At 40.7% G+C, this 16,280-nt stretch overlaps 1 protein-coding gene and 1 long non-coding RNA gene across 3 annotated transcripts in view; one reads left to right on the top strand and one right to left on the bottom strand.

Annotated features, from left to right (window-relative positions):
- Positions 1–3,786: 3,786 nt before the first annotated feature.
- Positions 3,787–16,280, top strand: part of EFEMP1 (EGF containing fibulin extracellular matrix protein 1) — a 50,297-nt gene continuing 37,803 nt past the window's right edge. The window contains exons 1-5 of one of the 2 annotated variants that reach the window (XM_050893580.1): positions 3,787–3,855; positions 4,272–4,361; positions 4,492–4,579; positions 7,545–7,593; positions 7,772–8,032. In XM_050893580.1, coding sequence (XP_050749537.1) covers positions 4,499–4,579; positions 7,545–7,593; positions 7,772–8,032 — 391 coding nt within the window. In that variant the 5' untranslated portion in view covers positions 3,787–3,855; positions 4,272–4,361; positions 4,492–4,498. Of the gene's footprint in view, positions 3,856–4,243; positions 4,362–4,491; positions 4,580–7,544; positions 7,594–7,771; positions 8,033–16,280 lie in introns of those variants that run through there. The other variant, XM_050893581.1, reaches the window with a different exon arrangement.
- Positions 4,363–15,755, bottom strand: LOC127014294 (uncharacterized). The gene is made up of 3 exons (XR_007766171.1): positions 15,691–15,755; positions 6,252–6,317; positions 4,363–4,556 (listed from the first exon to the last, which is right to left on the bottom strand). It is a non-coding gene; the product is annotated as an uncharacterized LOC127014294 (long non-coding RNA).

Genomic DNA, 16,280 nt, shown 5'->3' with positions numbered 1-16,280 from the left:
AACTTTTTGTAATTTGAACATCTATGATCAGAAACTGATATGAATGACACATTTTTACCTCTCTCTCTTAGCTTTCTATGAAAAATGAGAGTAATTTGCTAACACAGTTCTTCTTCCAAATTAAGTTTACAGTGAAGTCACACCTCACACCGCATGCAATATGCTCACGATACCTCCCTTGAAGATAAATAAACTTGTAAAATCTTACATCAAAGTTCAACATTTGTCATATTTAATCAGCAATAAAGTCAGACATATAATTCTTCACAATTTATCCTTCACCAACGCTATGTCATTTCCAAGTTGAAACGTGGAAAAAATTTTGACATTTGCAGGCAGTGTGGCAGAAATGCAGCCTGCCATGTTATCAAAACAATTTATGTTCTAAAATTCCTGTGAGTCCAACATGAAAATAACATCTCCACCATTCCAGCTCTTAGTTTAGACAACTCCAGTGTTACTTGATATGACATGCTCGGGAAAAGAAATCATCTTAAATTGACACTGATAGTCCCCTGAGCTGACAAATACAAGTTGCTTAAATTCGCTGCGTGCTTGATTTTCTGTTGTAGTGAGCTATGTTTGAAACAGGAAAAGGGGGTCAGATCTGGGAGTAGAAGAGATTAAACTGCAATTTTGTTTTCCTCATTTTTGGGCTAGCCTCTAGTATCAATCTTAGCCTGCTCTAAATTATGTCCAGCTGTCTGTCGCCCCCAGGGACAATTCTAGCAGCCAGAATTAGTTGGAGTGCAGTGACATTTTAACCACACACAGTCTCCCTTCAGCCTACCCGTCCTTGGGTTTTTGAGGACAATGCGGGGTGGCAACAAGTCCTGCCAGGAAGAAAAAAGGTGAACTTTTAAGTCGTAAACACATTTGAGCTAAAGAATGTATGAAAACTGTTTTTTAAAGAAAGCAAAAACTGAGATGTGACAAAGAGTTCCCTAACGCAGTAGGGAATAGAGTGTACCATTTCCAGAAGGAGCCAAAAGCAAATAATTAGGGGTCAGCCTCGCAGGGCTGCTTCAATAGGAAGCACTGTCAGTGACTGTTGTATGGGGTTGGCCTCAGCAATGCCATGTTATATGGTCAGCAAGAAAGAATGGATGGTTTGACCACTTCTTACATGACGTCTTCAGACATTTCAGATATGTAAATAAATTGTTCTACTGCTGAGCAGCTCATTCACATGCCTCACACACTCCTCAACGTTTCCAAGGGTCTAAATCCTGCTATCCTACATCAGGCGAATTTCCAGTTGCCTCAGTAGGAAATATCTGAACTACAAAATCATGAACTGAGTCTACTACCTCAATTTAAAGGATCGAGAACTATCCTTGGCAGAATATGGCATTTCAGCAAATGTATAACACTGTCTGAAGCCAAGTATGGGATCTATGCTCGGCCGGTGTTCATCTATCCTCCAAAATGACGTTTCTGCTGTTCTCTGCTTCACTTTTTCTAGAGTGAAAACAACCAATTGCAGTTCTGTGACACAGGCAATGTTTCCCTAGGTGATAAATTAAGACAAAACTTCTTTAAATTTTGACTTAATCCAGAATCCAAAAAGTTAAATTTAGTTCTCTTTGCATGGCACATATGACAATGCATTCAAAACTCACTAAGTGTTGTTGCCAGGAGATATAAGTAATTGATGTTACTATTTTGCATTCATTAGATTATTAGAAATGTCTGTACTGCTTTCTGTAAGCATGAAACAGTAAAATTTCAAAATATATTAGGGGGCACGTCACAAATATGAATCCAGTTTACACTAATAGGAGTCAGTAACTTAGAGCCAATCTAACACTTTGAAGCTGAATTTCTAAAAAATTACATATAGGCTTTAAGGGAATCTTTTTGGAGCACGAGAGTAGGTGTCAAAAGACAGCTTGTTAAATAGGCCAGCATATGAAAGTACATGCAAAATGTCCTAAAAATATAGTCAACCTAAATTTTCTCTATTACACCATGTTGTTGCTTCTGTACTTTAATTACCAGTGAGGTGTGTGGACTGTAAGTCCTACATTTTTAGGAGTCCCACTTACCTGTAAGCACAGAAACTGCGGTGAGAGAGGAAAAATCCTGTCTTCTCTCATAACTACCTAAAAACAAAAAAAAGATAGGCAACGTACTGTTACAGCTAAAAGCATTCTGAAACTACTAGCTTGGCCATTTCTAAAACAGGTGAGAAAAGAAGCAATTTGGTTCAGAGCCAAAATTAATGTGCACTGTATAGTCATCCAAAAAAGAAGTGATGTTTTATATAAGATCAAATATAATGTTAAGAATTTAAGGGATTATATTGGAAACCTGTTCTCTAGGCCAGCAGTGCCAGAGGTCTGCAACCTAGTATGACATTTTTTCAGATCTCAAGTTCTCCAGGCCCTTCATGGTCAATGTTAAGGAGGTAAAAACTTTTTTTTAAATTAAAGACCTCGTATTCAACTAGAGGAATAGAGTAGAGCTGCAGTACTATGGCACAGTGCCCCCACAAGCAAAATTGGGGACCTAAATAAAGATTCAGTTTATCCCTCTGTAGAAAGAGTTCCCTGGCACACTGCTCCTCACCATAACTGTGCCACCTACAAGACCTGCTAAATTTCTGTAACACCTCCTCATCCTCTCTTCCATCCAGTAACTTTCCCACTGGGTAGGGAAATAATGGCATTTCATATATAGAAGAAACTCTTAAAAGTAATAATTACTGAACTTACATGGTGTCTAAAGGAAGAGACATTCCCCTATGAAGGACTCCTCGCGGTTTTTATTTACCGCGTTCAGAATGGGCGGGAAAACACATCAGTCTTGCTATTTTAAATTTCAAATAGCTTGCCTAGCCAGATAAATTCTCCATACTATTGCCGGCAAAGTCACAATTCAGCTTAAATTTAAAAAGATATGTATTTATACATGAGCTTTCAAAAACATGCTCCAAGGAGCAAGCCCAGCAGCATCCAGCGTGAGCCAGTTCATCAAAAGCTCAGGTAAGAAGATGGTGAAGCTCATTTGTCACAGAGCAAGACAGCCACCACACCTCAGTGCTCCTGTGATCACAGCCCAGCTTCATACAACAGGGCAACCATACCATATGCTACACTATATACAGTAGGGTTACTACAGGCCTACTATAATCTACAGAAGGCAAATCAACAAGTGCTGCATCGTTTCCCTCCTTCCCACCTGTCTCATGGGGCTCCTTCGTTAGTTGCCAAGACACGAAGCCTGACGTGCGTGACCCACAACAGTCCCCAAAATGATGGCTGCCCTCCACTTTCACGGAGATAACAACTGCGACAGTGCCGGCCGCCCTCGCTGGGGCACCCACCTGCGTGCGGCAACACACCGCAGCCGTGCCCGGTGTGAGGGAGCGGCTCTTGCGGGGTTCGGCAGCCCTCCCCTCACAGCTTTCCCGGGCAGGGATGGCGGGAGAGACCCACCTCCCTTCCCCGCCACACGCCTCTGGTGGCTTTGGTCACGGCTCCCCTCAGGACGCCGCCTGGGGGCCCGCGCCGTCCCCTCCCCTCACAGACCCAACATGGCGGCGGGGCCCCACACCTGCCCCGCCTCGGGGCGCCCCGGCCGGCGGCGGGCGGGCGCGGGGAGCGGCGGAGGGCCGTGCCCCGCCCCGCCGAAGGGCTCCGGCCGCCGCGGGGTCGGTAGGGGGCGTCCGGGGGCTCCGGTAGGAGCCGGGACCGTTTCTATTTAGCTGAAGGCCCGCCGGGGCAGGGGGGGGAAGGAGAGCGAGCGGGCGCCGGCACCGCAGCGGAGCCAGCGGACGGACGGAGCCGAGCCGCCGCGGTAACGCGCCGCCGGGAGCAGCAACTGCCGCCGCCCGCACCGGCCCCGCCGCAGGTAGGAGCGGGCAGTGAGGGGCGGCTGCGTGCCCCGCTGCCTCTCGGGGCGGGGGGCCGCTCCCCGGGTCGGGTTTGCGGGGCAGGGCAGCGCGGCCCCGGGCCGAGCCCAGCAGGTGCCCGGCGGGAGCCGCTGGTGCCGCGGCGCACCTCGGCCCGGCGGTGTCTTCTCCCCGCGGGGAGGTGGGTCCTGCGGCGCGTCCCTCCCGGGTCTTCCCCCCCCCCCGTCCTCCTTGCGGACGGTGGGCTTTTACCGAAAAATCGCTTTGCCACCCCAAAACGTGCGATGGCAGGGCACTCACGCTGCCTGCTCCTTGCCCAGCGCCGCGCCGGAGTGCCCCGCTTCTAGTTCAGTATGGCATTAAGTGCTATGTTATTTTAAACTCCATTTACTTATTATTATTCTCCTCGCCTCAGCTGGATAAAATACACCGGACTGGAAGCACAGCCAAACCTCACCCTCTTCTTGCAGGAGAAAAGGGGCAGCGTCCCGGCCGCTTCACCCAGGTAGGGTCTGGGCGGGCGCCCTGCGCTCGCAGCCGGGGCAGGACCCGGTCCCGGAGGTGGTGACTGCATCCTCCAGCAAAGGAGGACGCTAAAAATATTCCCGCTTTATTTGTTTTTTCTTTCTTTCAAGGTTCACGATGTTGACAGCTATGTTCTTGGCTGGTCTCATTCTTATTACAGTACATTCGCAGGAAACTGAGGAAACCATAACATACACGGTAAGGTTTAATAGAGTTCGAGATAATTACTGCTTTGCAGAGATTCTTTTCTAAATGACCCTTAAGAAAAACCAAATTTCTTGCCAATGTATAGCATGCAATACAAAGTTCTTTGAGTTCGAATGTTAACCATAAAATAAGCTGTTCCTGTTCTGAATCAGTGTTTTAAAGTTGAAGTTGACAAGATTGAGCAAAACAGGCTACAACTGCCTGTTCTGAAAAGCTTATCTATGTACCGAGCTTGATGAACTGAACAAAATTATGAAGTTTTAATATTTTTTTAATCCGTTTTCATAAAGACAGGGTCCCTAGGACCTTCATTTGAAATATATGGAATTTGACAGATAATTAGGTCAAACATTCTTTTGTGTTTTCTTTTGGAGATTTCAAGCTGTTTTTAACAAAATGTAAGTACTTCAAAATTTAGTGCTCTTAATGAAGCATCTGAGTCCTGGAGTGATCATAAGACTGTTAGTTTCTGAGCTGGTTTTGAGCAATGGTTTTGCATGGCTTGATAAAATGGTACAAGAATACTGGAAACAGGTTCTGCTTATAACCAAGTGATAGTGTAAGAGACTTAAAGGCCTTTTTGTAAGGCTTTTTTTTTTTTTTTAATCTGCTTGTGTTCAGTCTTTGGCTTGCATAATGCATGTCATAGAAGGAGTGGCAATTACATCGGCTTGGGCTGGGGAAAAACCCGCATTTTCACATCTGATTACAGTTGTAATCCCTGCAACTTGCTTCATATGGGTGGACCTCTGAATATGTGTACAGACATTAGCGCAATGCCACACAAGCAGAAAATTCTGCACACATGCAAAAAGTTAGAGAACCACAGCCAAAGACTGAGATTGTGTCTTATACAAGTAATCCCACTGAAGTCAGTGGGATGGCTCAAGCAAGTGAATATTGCACAGTTGAACCTTACTGTAGAAGATGGGGCTCACAGAAGCCTCAAGTGAGCATCAGGAAGTCAGTCATAAAATACTTTAACACTGGGCTTTAGAAGCAATGGATTTTTGAAGGTTGGGAGTACTTTTATTTAGAGGCTTCTCTGATTTTTAAGTCCCTATATATAAGTGGAAACTGAAGATCTAAGTACCTTTTGAAAACCCAGACTAACATAGGGATCACACCCCCTTCCTTTTCTGCATTTATTACATGGTGGGTTGTTTTTTTTTTTTAATTAAGTAGCATTTTCTGATAAGCCTACATAGTTGTGTTTATACCAATGGAAAATTTCTAGCATGCATATACGACTTGGGTTCCTATACTCCATTTTCAAAAAACTCCATTTAGCATTTAGGCGCTTCAATGATCTTTAGACTCTAATCATGTAAAACTACTTAACAAAAAAACTTAGCTTTTGGAAATTTTACTCTTAGGATGCTACTGTTTCTCATGCATACATTGTATTCATTTAGGGCCAAATCCTTTTCTATTGCAAAAGTCCCTTCAGCTGCAGTAATAGACAGACTTGGCTCCTTACAGTTAAATAGACAGTACTTCTGTTGTGCATTAACAGGAATTGGGTGATTCAGTAAATGCATGAATTAGCTGTTTTCCTTTGGGTTTGCGTTTTCATAGCTACAGTAACTTTGGTGTTGTCAACTCAGCATGTAGTCATTCCTTTAGAGATTGAGAATTGTAATACAATTTGCTGTCCACTTACCCCTTTGGAAGAAAAAGCCTCCAAAGTTACAACTCGCTGCTACATTTGGCAGATCGCTGGTGTCACCTGCAAACGAAGAAAATATTTTCAATCCTAATGCTGAGTCAGTGTCCATTAGTAACAAGTCCCTCAAAATAACTTGAGGATAGTACATAGAACAAGTGGATCTTGGCATCAGAAGGTCAAATTTGTCACTTGTATAGTTCCTCTGCAGCAGAGGAGTTGCAACGAGATTTAGCTTGCTTGATAGTGACTAATTACATTAGCTGACTCAATACTTTAATGGCCCTATAGAAAAAAAGAAATATCCTAAGCAGCATAGGATGCATATGCACTTACATAGTACAGCTCAGTTGACTCATTGGTATTTTAAATGTGTCTGCTGTAGTTAGTAGCATTGTGATACTTTGCTAATCAGTTTCTGTAACTGTCACTTGTGATTAAAATTACTGCCCTCTAGACAATTTAATGTTTTTGGGCAGAGGAATAATGAAGATGCCTACCTAACTGCAGGGCAGAATATCTAAAATTCTTCCTGAACTTACTAGTCTGCTTTGATATGAATAGTTGCTGAGTATAGTCCTGTTTGAATTTTGCAAAATCTTATTTATATAAGTAGTCCCACTGTTATAAACTCTAACCGTTTATTGTATGTCTCACAATATAAATTGTTCTTCCTAGACTGCAGTTCCTGGAGTCATGTGATTAAAAAGCACGTGAATGAATTTCCAGCTGTCATGGGATCCTTCCCCTTTGCTAGAGTGCTAAGGGGAGAGAGGATGAAGTACAGGGGCATAGAGGCCCAGTAGTCCCTCTGGCAAACCGGCCCCAGGAATGAAAGATGTTCAGCTGTTGGAAGGCAGTGAACAAGATCAAAATTCAGAAAAACTTGCTTCTTTTTCATAAGAAGATTTTCATACCAGTCAGCTGGGTCAATCCAAAGGTTCATCTATTCCATGATTCAGCCAATGACAGATGCTTTAAAACAGTATATAGGAACGAGGCAAGGAGAAAGTGATGCTTTTCTCACTTTGTTCCCCAGCCCCAATAAAACCTGCCTACTCAGAACAAATGATATCTTAGGAACTTCCCGAGATAGAGGCTTTCTCTGTATATACTTGTTGTTCCTGCACAGCAATACTGTACCAGCAGCCATTTTTCTAGCTTACTGAGGCATACAAAAATTGCGTTTCCCTTGGTGTCAAACTTCGAGTTCATTGAAATATGCTTGATTATTTTTCCAAAATAAAGAATCCTGAGTAGCCTAACTTTTAATTTTTTTTTCCTCTATAGCAATGCACAGATGGCTATGAATGGGATCCTATTAGGCAACGGTGCAAAGGTACAGTAAATAATTTTCAAAGACAGACTCTCCATTGGTATTCTTTAAGTATTATCATTACAGACCCCTGTTTTGGACAAGGAGGTGTGCTTGCATGTCTCATTCTGTTATTTGTATTAATGGCTGTTGCAGAAGGTTCGACTGTTAAAAGCATGACTTGTGTTGTTGCTAACCACAGATATTGATGAATGTGAAATAGTCCCAGATGCATGTAAAGGTGGGATGAAATGTGTTAACCACTATGGAGGATACCTCTGTCTACCTAGAACAGCGCAAATTATTGTAAATGAGCGAGAAGAAGCAGCAGCTGAATCCACTAGTGGTCGAAACAATGTCATTCGACGGACACCAGCTGATCCTCACCGTGCCCCTCCAAACCCAACTCATCAAATTCAGTGTGCAGCTGGGTATGAGCAAAGTGATCACAACGTGTGCCAAGGTAAGCAAGCTGCCGTAATGTTTTACTTTCAGTGTCATTGGAGTGCATGTGATAACAAATCTAATGCCTGCAAAATGACAGCCTATACCTCTTGCATTTACTAGAATATGTTGTTGCACCATTAAACTGGACATGTACACCTGTAGGATACATAAAATACATGCATGTTGTTATTGTTCAAGGTAACAGAACTTGCAGTTTGTTGCAGCCTTACAGTCTGTTCCATCTATTTCAGGCTAATGAGTAGAATTAATTCTGTTGTCTGTAGGTCTTAAAAAAAAACCCTTAATGCAAGTAAGCAACTTTAGTCAACGTTTTGTATTGTATTAAGTATGTCCAGGAGAGGTAGTGCTTTGAAAAAAGTAGGCAACACAGCAAGTCATATTATAGACAATTTCTAAAGATTTGCAAAACTATGTATTTTTCAGTAAATGAATCCTGAATGGAATAAAAAATAACCACCAGATGGACTTTTGCTTAGACCAGTTTGTAATGCAGAAGAATACAGTGTTTTTATCATGTATGAGGAATATTTCTCAAGTAGGAGGAACCAAACATCAACAGCTTGTGCTCTTCTGATCTCTATGGAAGTAGTTCTACGCAGACCCTGCCAGCTTACTTCCAGTCATAGTCTAGTCAGTCTTTGAAACTATGGCAATAAAGAGCTTTCATCTGAGTGTACATACACCGCACAGTGCCAAAATTCTCAGGGTATTAGCAATGTTAATTGTATGCATTCAGGAACCAGACTCACAAGCACTAGTGTAAACTAAGACTGTTTCATTTACTATTTTATATAAATAGTTTACTCTTATATTTGCTGAAGTAACAATGTTTCATCCACTGTTTTGTTTTCTTTCATAAAAATATATTCTAGTCCTTGTTCACAAACTTGGTTTTCAAGCACGTTAGTGGGATACCCGTGCAAACGGAGGGCAAAACTTGACCCCGTGGTTCATCTTTTCCACTTTGTGGCTCATAACAGTATAATGATATAAAATAGTACTTGAGCAACTATAATCAGGGCAAGCTGTAATATACAGTGGTAGTTCCTTTTTCCCTGGTATTCATGTATACAGAACATTATTTATCACTAGTAAGTAAATTCCCTGTCATTCTGAAGCATAGTAATCATCATAGAGGCTGGATAAGTTATTTTTGTAGGCAAAGGCTCAGAGTTGCATTTCTGGCTTATCTGCTAATGTTCAACATTTCTGTCACTCTAATTCAAGAATGTCAAGTAAAGAACCTACCGCAGGAGGTCAGTACCATGATCCCCTTTAACCCTGAGCATTCACTTAGGGTTATCAAGGGAAAAATCAATGCCAAGGATGGCAAATGATTTTTTTCCTTAGTTTACCTTAGCAAAGTATCAGCAGAACTAGGAACAGACTACTGGGCTCCTGTGTTGGATCCGGCACTCCCTCCTTCAGGTGGTGCTGCGTTACTGTGGCTGGCACTCATCTTTGCTGGTGAATTGCAATAAACTGCTTCAACTTTAGCATGTAACAACATTTTCGTTTGATTAAAAAATGCAAGTAATGCTAGAAAATTTCCAAACATGAACATCACTTTTGCTACAATGGCTTTAGCTGTATAAATCGGGGATAGCATAAGAAAGTTTAACAGCGTGTAGCACCAATACCTTATATTCCAAATAAAGGTTGTGAGTTAGGGTTAACTTAGAGACTGACCACTGGTTGATGTTTTTGTTTTGTTGAGAAGATTGGTGGTGATACATTACTATTATTTTACTCCATGCTCTGGCTTCCTGAAACTTGCAACTAAATATTTATATTCATTTCACAAATCTTTGGTTAATTTATAACAACAACTAACTGTTGTTATAGTACCAGAACTTTTTAAGCTAGCTGACACACAAACTATGGTGAAACCTTAGGCTTGACTGAATCAGAGTTTTGCTACTAATTTCCTCATGCCAAAATTTCAATTTAAATGCAGAAAGCATGAAAATATTAGTGTTTAAAAGCTGAAATATATTGTACTGAATGAATTCCAGCTGGAAAAAGGGTAGTGGACAGTGTGCTTGAAAGAAAGGATAAAAGACTTTTGGAGCATTTAAAGCATGCATTCAACTTCATGATCTTCATGCTTTTCACTGCTGAAAATATCTTTTAAAAGATAATCTTGATCAGCAATGGTCCCACTGTGGATTTATTTAATTATGGTTAAAAGACTTTGCTATAACAACTGCTTGAGGCTCCTAGGGAGTGTAACTTACACATATAGTCACACTTAAGCTTGTTTTATTGTTTAGTAAATCAAATATGAAGTCCAGCTCCTTCTAATTGTTTGCAGATGTATGACATTTTCCTTCCAGTCCAGCAGCACTAAGTATTTTATAACCAATGTGAAAGTGTGGAGACCTCTGTTTAAAACAATAACATGCTCTGAGGAGCTGTATTACTGACATCATACTAGAGTATGAGGGGCCTTCTGTTTTAATACAAATGTCCACTCCCTTTTTAAACATTGAATAGTGAGGGTACGATAGGCCAAACACACTCATGTTGCTTTCTGTGCTTGGAATAAACAGGCATAAATGACACTAGCTCTGTTGGACTTTAAGAGGCTTCAGTGCTGAGCTTCGTCGTTGGGTAAAGCATGATGCAGTGTGGCCAGATCCTGTTTCTATCGACAGGAATGAGAAACATTGAGACAAACATGATTCTCTACACTTCTTAATCTACCAAAACATAGCTATATGCCTGAGTTACAAAAGATACTTAATACCTTCTTAACTTCTGACCTGAAGAAAACAAGTGACAACTACAATATTTATCAGTGTTGAGAGTTTTCTGTCTGCAATGCATGCTGTTATTTATTAGAGACCACGTAGCACAGATGGCAGGTTGATAGCAAAGCACACTGCCTTCCAGAAGACAACTCCATGGAAATGACTGCAGTTTCCTATGATATACATCGTTTTTATAACTAGTGATCAGAAACATGTTCTTGTATAATTGTGTTGATGTTAGAAGTGTGGGTAGCAAAAGCTTCCTGGGAAATTCTTAAGATACTGTACATGAGCAGTAAGTGCCAGGAACTCCCAAAACTGATAAAAAGATGAGGGGAGATTATTCCGGAGGAAGATCTCTTATGTAGAATATGTACAGAGCACTGAGTTTTGTGCTTCAACCTAAAACACTTTAACTGTATCTTAAATTGAGTTTATGACCTTAACTAATCCCCTATCTCTGTATAGTCAGTTCACACTTCACTATCACTTCTAAATTTGCCTGTAACTCAAAGGGCTGCTGAATTGGTCACTAAGGTAGATTCCCGCACGTGGCACCTGCCAGCACTTTCAGGAAGCCACTCAGATGTTCTGACCTGTCATTATGAGAGTATCACTCAAATTGGGAAAAGCAAAAAACAGAGTAAGAAATATTTTTAAGCAAATTACTAAGTTAGCTAATATTCACAGATGCTTTTTGCCTGATAAAAAACATAAATAGCTGCACTCTGTTGCCTGCATACAAGACTGAATTGTATTTCCACTGTGTTGTTAGGCTCTCTGTTATCTGAGTCTGCTCCTATTGAAGTCAAAATAAAAATCACCCAATTAATTCAATTTTGTCAAATCTAGTCTGCAAGAAACCACTAGCTTTTCCTAGAATGTTAGTGACACTTGAATGAAAAAAAGACCAAGCAAAGGTCCCAAATAACCTGTAAACTTGAGAAGAGAAAAGCACTTTTTTTCTTCTTGCCTTCCTGTCATGCTGGCAATACAAGCAATAAAGTAAGCAAACTTTTTTGCTCCTCAGCTAGATTAGCTTCCTATATTTCTCCATTTTCTTTATAACCCTTTGTGCTACTGTGACTGTAAAATACAGAGAGGAGACAGATTGTAATAAAAGATATCAATACTTTCTTATATGGAAGAGAGACATGTTTTTCCAGATAGTTCTGCCTAGACTTGGTGGACATTGGTTGCTTTTTTCCTTCTCTGTAGGAGGAGGAAAGGAGTGAACTTGTTTTCTGTGCTGTGGTTATTTTTCCCCTGCAAAATCATTTTAGGGATCTCTTCATTGGTAGGGGTTAGGGGTTTTTTTGTTAAGTTTTTTGTTTGTTTTCAAAGTAACTTACCATACTCAATCTAGGCTTTTACCTCAAGAAGTTAACTTAGTGTAAATAAGTCAAATAAGCCTAGATTTTGCATCTCTCAATTCCTGGGTTTTTTTTGTTTTTGTTTTTGTTTTTTTTTTTTTTAGGAGGGAGGGACAAGGGGGAGCAGTTCATGATGTTTTGTTTTCCATACAAAGATCACTTTATATTTTTTATATATATGTAAGGGATGTGCAACTAGCACATAAAAATGAAGTAAGTGCAGGTGCACTCAGCCTGGCCCTTTGCAGAACTGGTTCAGGTTGGAGAGTCTGGGTGCACCTCTGGCAAGGTGCTCTTCATTGACATTTTGGCTGGGGTGCAGACTGCACTTCTGAAATGCACCTCCTAATGAGCTCCACTTAACACGCTTTGATTTGCCTCACTGAGCGGTCTTGGAACATGCAAACCAGACTCCATTCAGAAGAAACTAAACCTGAAATGCACTGCAGGAGTGCCACTAATATGCCACAACCGCTAACAAGCGTTCAGGCTCCAGGACCAGACTAGAGCAAGCCCAGAGACCCTCAGAAATGCATGTACTGGGACATGGGAGCCTCTGCACCAACTTCTGATCTGCTCCTATGGGTCCACAGTATTTGCTAATACACCTATAATAGTTTCTTAGGCTGGCCCCAGAAAAGTTTTGGAGAGCCTTTTGTAAAATATTTTGTAAAATACTGCACCATCACAAGTTTTCCCACTTCTTGTATTTAAGGAGTACTGTAAAATATGCTTTCAGGACTACTTCTATAAAAGAGCCTGAGTTGTGACAAATTTAGTTCCAGAGTTGTTCCTCGCAACAATACAAGACCTGTTTAGTTTGAGGATAGTGTGAGGAGAGAGGCTGTGGTAGGAAAAATAAAGTCTAGTTATCTGTTTTAGGATGCCATTAGTTCAAAATGCTTCCTCAGGCACAGTTCATATGTACATGTGTTTGCTGCAGTACTTCAACAAGCAGAGAATACTTGTTGCCAGCAGTAGCCACCCTAAGAGACTGACCTGGTTACACATGCCATTTGAATACTAATTACTTGGAAAAGCTGTAGGAATTTTGCAGGTCTAAGAGAATCCACAGAAGGATACAAGCTGACATTTTCACAGCTCTTTGTACTGAGTGTTCATAGACGCCAATTAATTACTTGTACATTTGGGTACATCATGCAGAGATCATCTTTCATCAGCCCATCCTGAACCAATTGTTCAAGCTGTTAATCTGTGAAACTGCTGCATTTTGCTGCAAAGAGCCCTTTCTGGAGCATCTCTTTAATAGCCTTGAGGGACCAGAGGGGAGGTCACAAAAAAACATCTTGTTTTGAGGGCCTGTTTTTGGGCATTTTCAAGATTTGGCCACTCTGAATCATCTTCCCATCTGTGCTGTTTGCACAGCTGTGAGTGTCATGTCAAGACCTTGGATAGATATTCTCTGTTCTGTCTGACCATTTTACTGTGAACATCCATCACAAGCATAAATACTAGCAGCTGCTTTACTTCCTTTAGTTACTTACTGCTTTTCCATTATTCTGACCCCTGCAGGAATATGCTCAGTACATTGCAGCTAAAGATTCATACCATATGCTAATCACACTAAGTGTCCTAGATTCAGGCAAGCTTCCGAAAGTTGTACTTACCTTAGCTTCTTGAATTGTGATTATGCAGGCAAGCACTAGACTTCAAGTTTAAGTAAACTCATTAGCAGTTCTCAGGGCTTCTTATTCAAGAAAAATGGGATTATACAGTAGTCACATCGACTGCCATACTTTTGGGTTTGATTTGTTGATTATAAAGCCTGTTTGCTTAGTAGCTCTGAGGAGGCTAATGTTTTGACAGACAAAACATAGTAAATGTATTCAGAAGGCACATGGCCTGAAGAAAGTCCAAACCTCCAGCCATCTGTCCTCCTTCAGAATTTCACTCTCTAAGCTGGAGGTCTTTTTCATAATGCAATCAGGAGTAACACCAGATAGCAAAGGGGAAGAATGTGCTTATGTGTGATCCTGACTGGGCATCCCAGTATACTTGGCACCCCATTAAAAGGCACAGAGTATTTATTTATCTCTTCAAGGAATTCCCTGTATCTGTTGCAAACACTCAGACACAAGAATCCTAAAAGTCAGTAAACCCTACAAGGAGTAGTAGCTGTCATCTGTTGCATTCAATAGCATAGAACATGATTTGTGGGAGCATGGGCTCGCTTTTGTTCCCTGTTTCAATACCTGCTGTCAGTGAATTGTGGTCTACAGCATTGCAGTGACACAAAGTTTCCCTAGCAGTAGCAGCAGTGAGAGAACATCCTGGCAGCTACTTTTAGCACCCTTCTTGGACAATTTTGTAGTGATACCGTTGCCACTTTGTGGCTAGATTCTCTCATACTTCCATGAAAGAATTATAGCGATGTTCTCAATGTGTTTGCTTTGAGCAGATCTGCAGTTAGTTCATCCTGGACTACTGCATTATAGTTCTTTAGCCTGCCGAGAAAGGTTGTGTGTTCCTCCTTTCTCCACTTGTTTGCTCAAGGTAATTTTCTCTCAACCAACACTTTTTTCTCATTTTCAAATCTGATTCCTGCTTCAGATTACTTTATATAATGGAAATGCTCTTATCTGTGTTGTATTTTCATTTTTGAAGTTTGGGTTACTGAGTCACCTTTTCTAATACTAGAACATCTCTAAAGGATCTCAGCATTACAGACACACACTTTTTAAAGGTCCGAGACATTTCTTTAGCATCTCCAATGATGGGACACTTATTTAGCAAGCTGGAAAACTAGTTCAAGAGCTGAAGTTCAGAACTGTTATTTTCCTTATTTTATTCTCTTTCCAAGTGATTTTCTTCATTTCTTTTTCATCCTGGCAAAGGAAGATGATAGCTACTGTTTCTCTTTGCCTTTCTGTGTGTGCCAAAATAGTCCTACAGGAAAAACAAAGTTTCCAGCAAATACAGAAGTGGTCTGTTTGATTCTTCACTGTACCACCTAGTGATGCCTATGTTCCTTTGCATATCCTTTACTAAGGAAGACTGTCTGCTGCACTACAGCCAAGCGAACCAGTCTCCACCATTACTTGAATAAATTCAGTATGTTGTTTAGGCTTGCTATTTTGCCATTTTCCTGTCGTCAAGGACAATGAGAACATAGCAATGCTAGCAAGTTATTTTTGGTCTGGTGGAAACCACAATGAGAGAGTAATTTTTGAGTTCACCTTACCAGGTTGCATCTTAAACATTCTGTGTATTTTGTGGTGTAGTCGGCTATTCTTGTACAGCACTTTGTCGTGGCAACCCCTTTGTCCTGTGTATGTGTTAACTGAGTAAGACCTTTTACTTTTTGTTCATAAGTTTCACATAAGCTGGGCTTGGCCGTCTCCTTTAATTATCCTTAAAGAATATTTATTCTCATTTTCCCTCTGTGATTCTTTTTGAGCTATTTTTTCTGGACTATCATCATTTATGCATGTTCTGTACTAATTCATACAAGATTTAAGCATCCTTTCAGCTGAAGGGTTCTTATCAAATGGAGGTTTGCCACATACCTGTCAAAGTTCAATTGCTTCTATCCACAAGACTGAAAGATCTGAACTTGGCTAGTAAGATCTCTTCTCTCTGTACGTGACAAGAATATATGGAATAGGTAATCAGCCATATAAAGTTCACGGATAAAAAGCATGAAATTTCAGAGATTATATCTGTTTTCATCTTAATTTGCTAAGTTTTGTTTTCATAGCAGCCAGAAAGTAGTAGTTTTGGAGAGAAAGCTATTTGCCATAATTCAATATACAGCAAAATTTAACCTGAAAGAACATATTAAATACACAAGAATCCTGCTTGTACCGTGTTTCATTTACATTTTAACTTTACTAAAAATGCAAGAGATTTGCAAATTACAGAGCTATGAAGTAGTTTAGCATACATGTCGTTATTATAAAATACCTTTTATGCTCATTCACATTTGTGTTTTATTTTTTGACCTGAAATCACGTTAAAAGTTGGTTCTGTTGTAAGTATAGTGGAGAAATGTCTAATCTTTGTTATGTATAATTATATGGTAAAACCTGTAGCTTTGAAGCTGAAAAAAGTTACTAGGAAAACAACATGTTACACACACTTTTGTAAGCTACAGTGC

Source organism: Gymnogyps californianus, chromosome 3 (genome assembly GCF_018139145.2).
Source record: "Gymnogyps californianus isolate 813 chromosome 3, ASM1813914v2, whole genome shotgun sequence".
Taxonomy (NCBI): Eukaryota; Metazoa; Chordata; class Aves; order Accipitriformes; family Cathartidae; genus Gymnogyps; species Gymnogyps californianus.
This window is presented reverse-complemented; position numbering and strand designations above follow the sequence as displayed.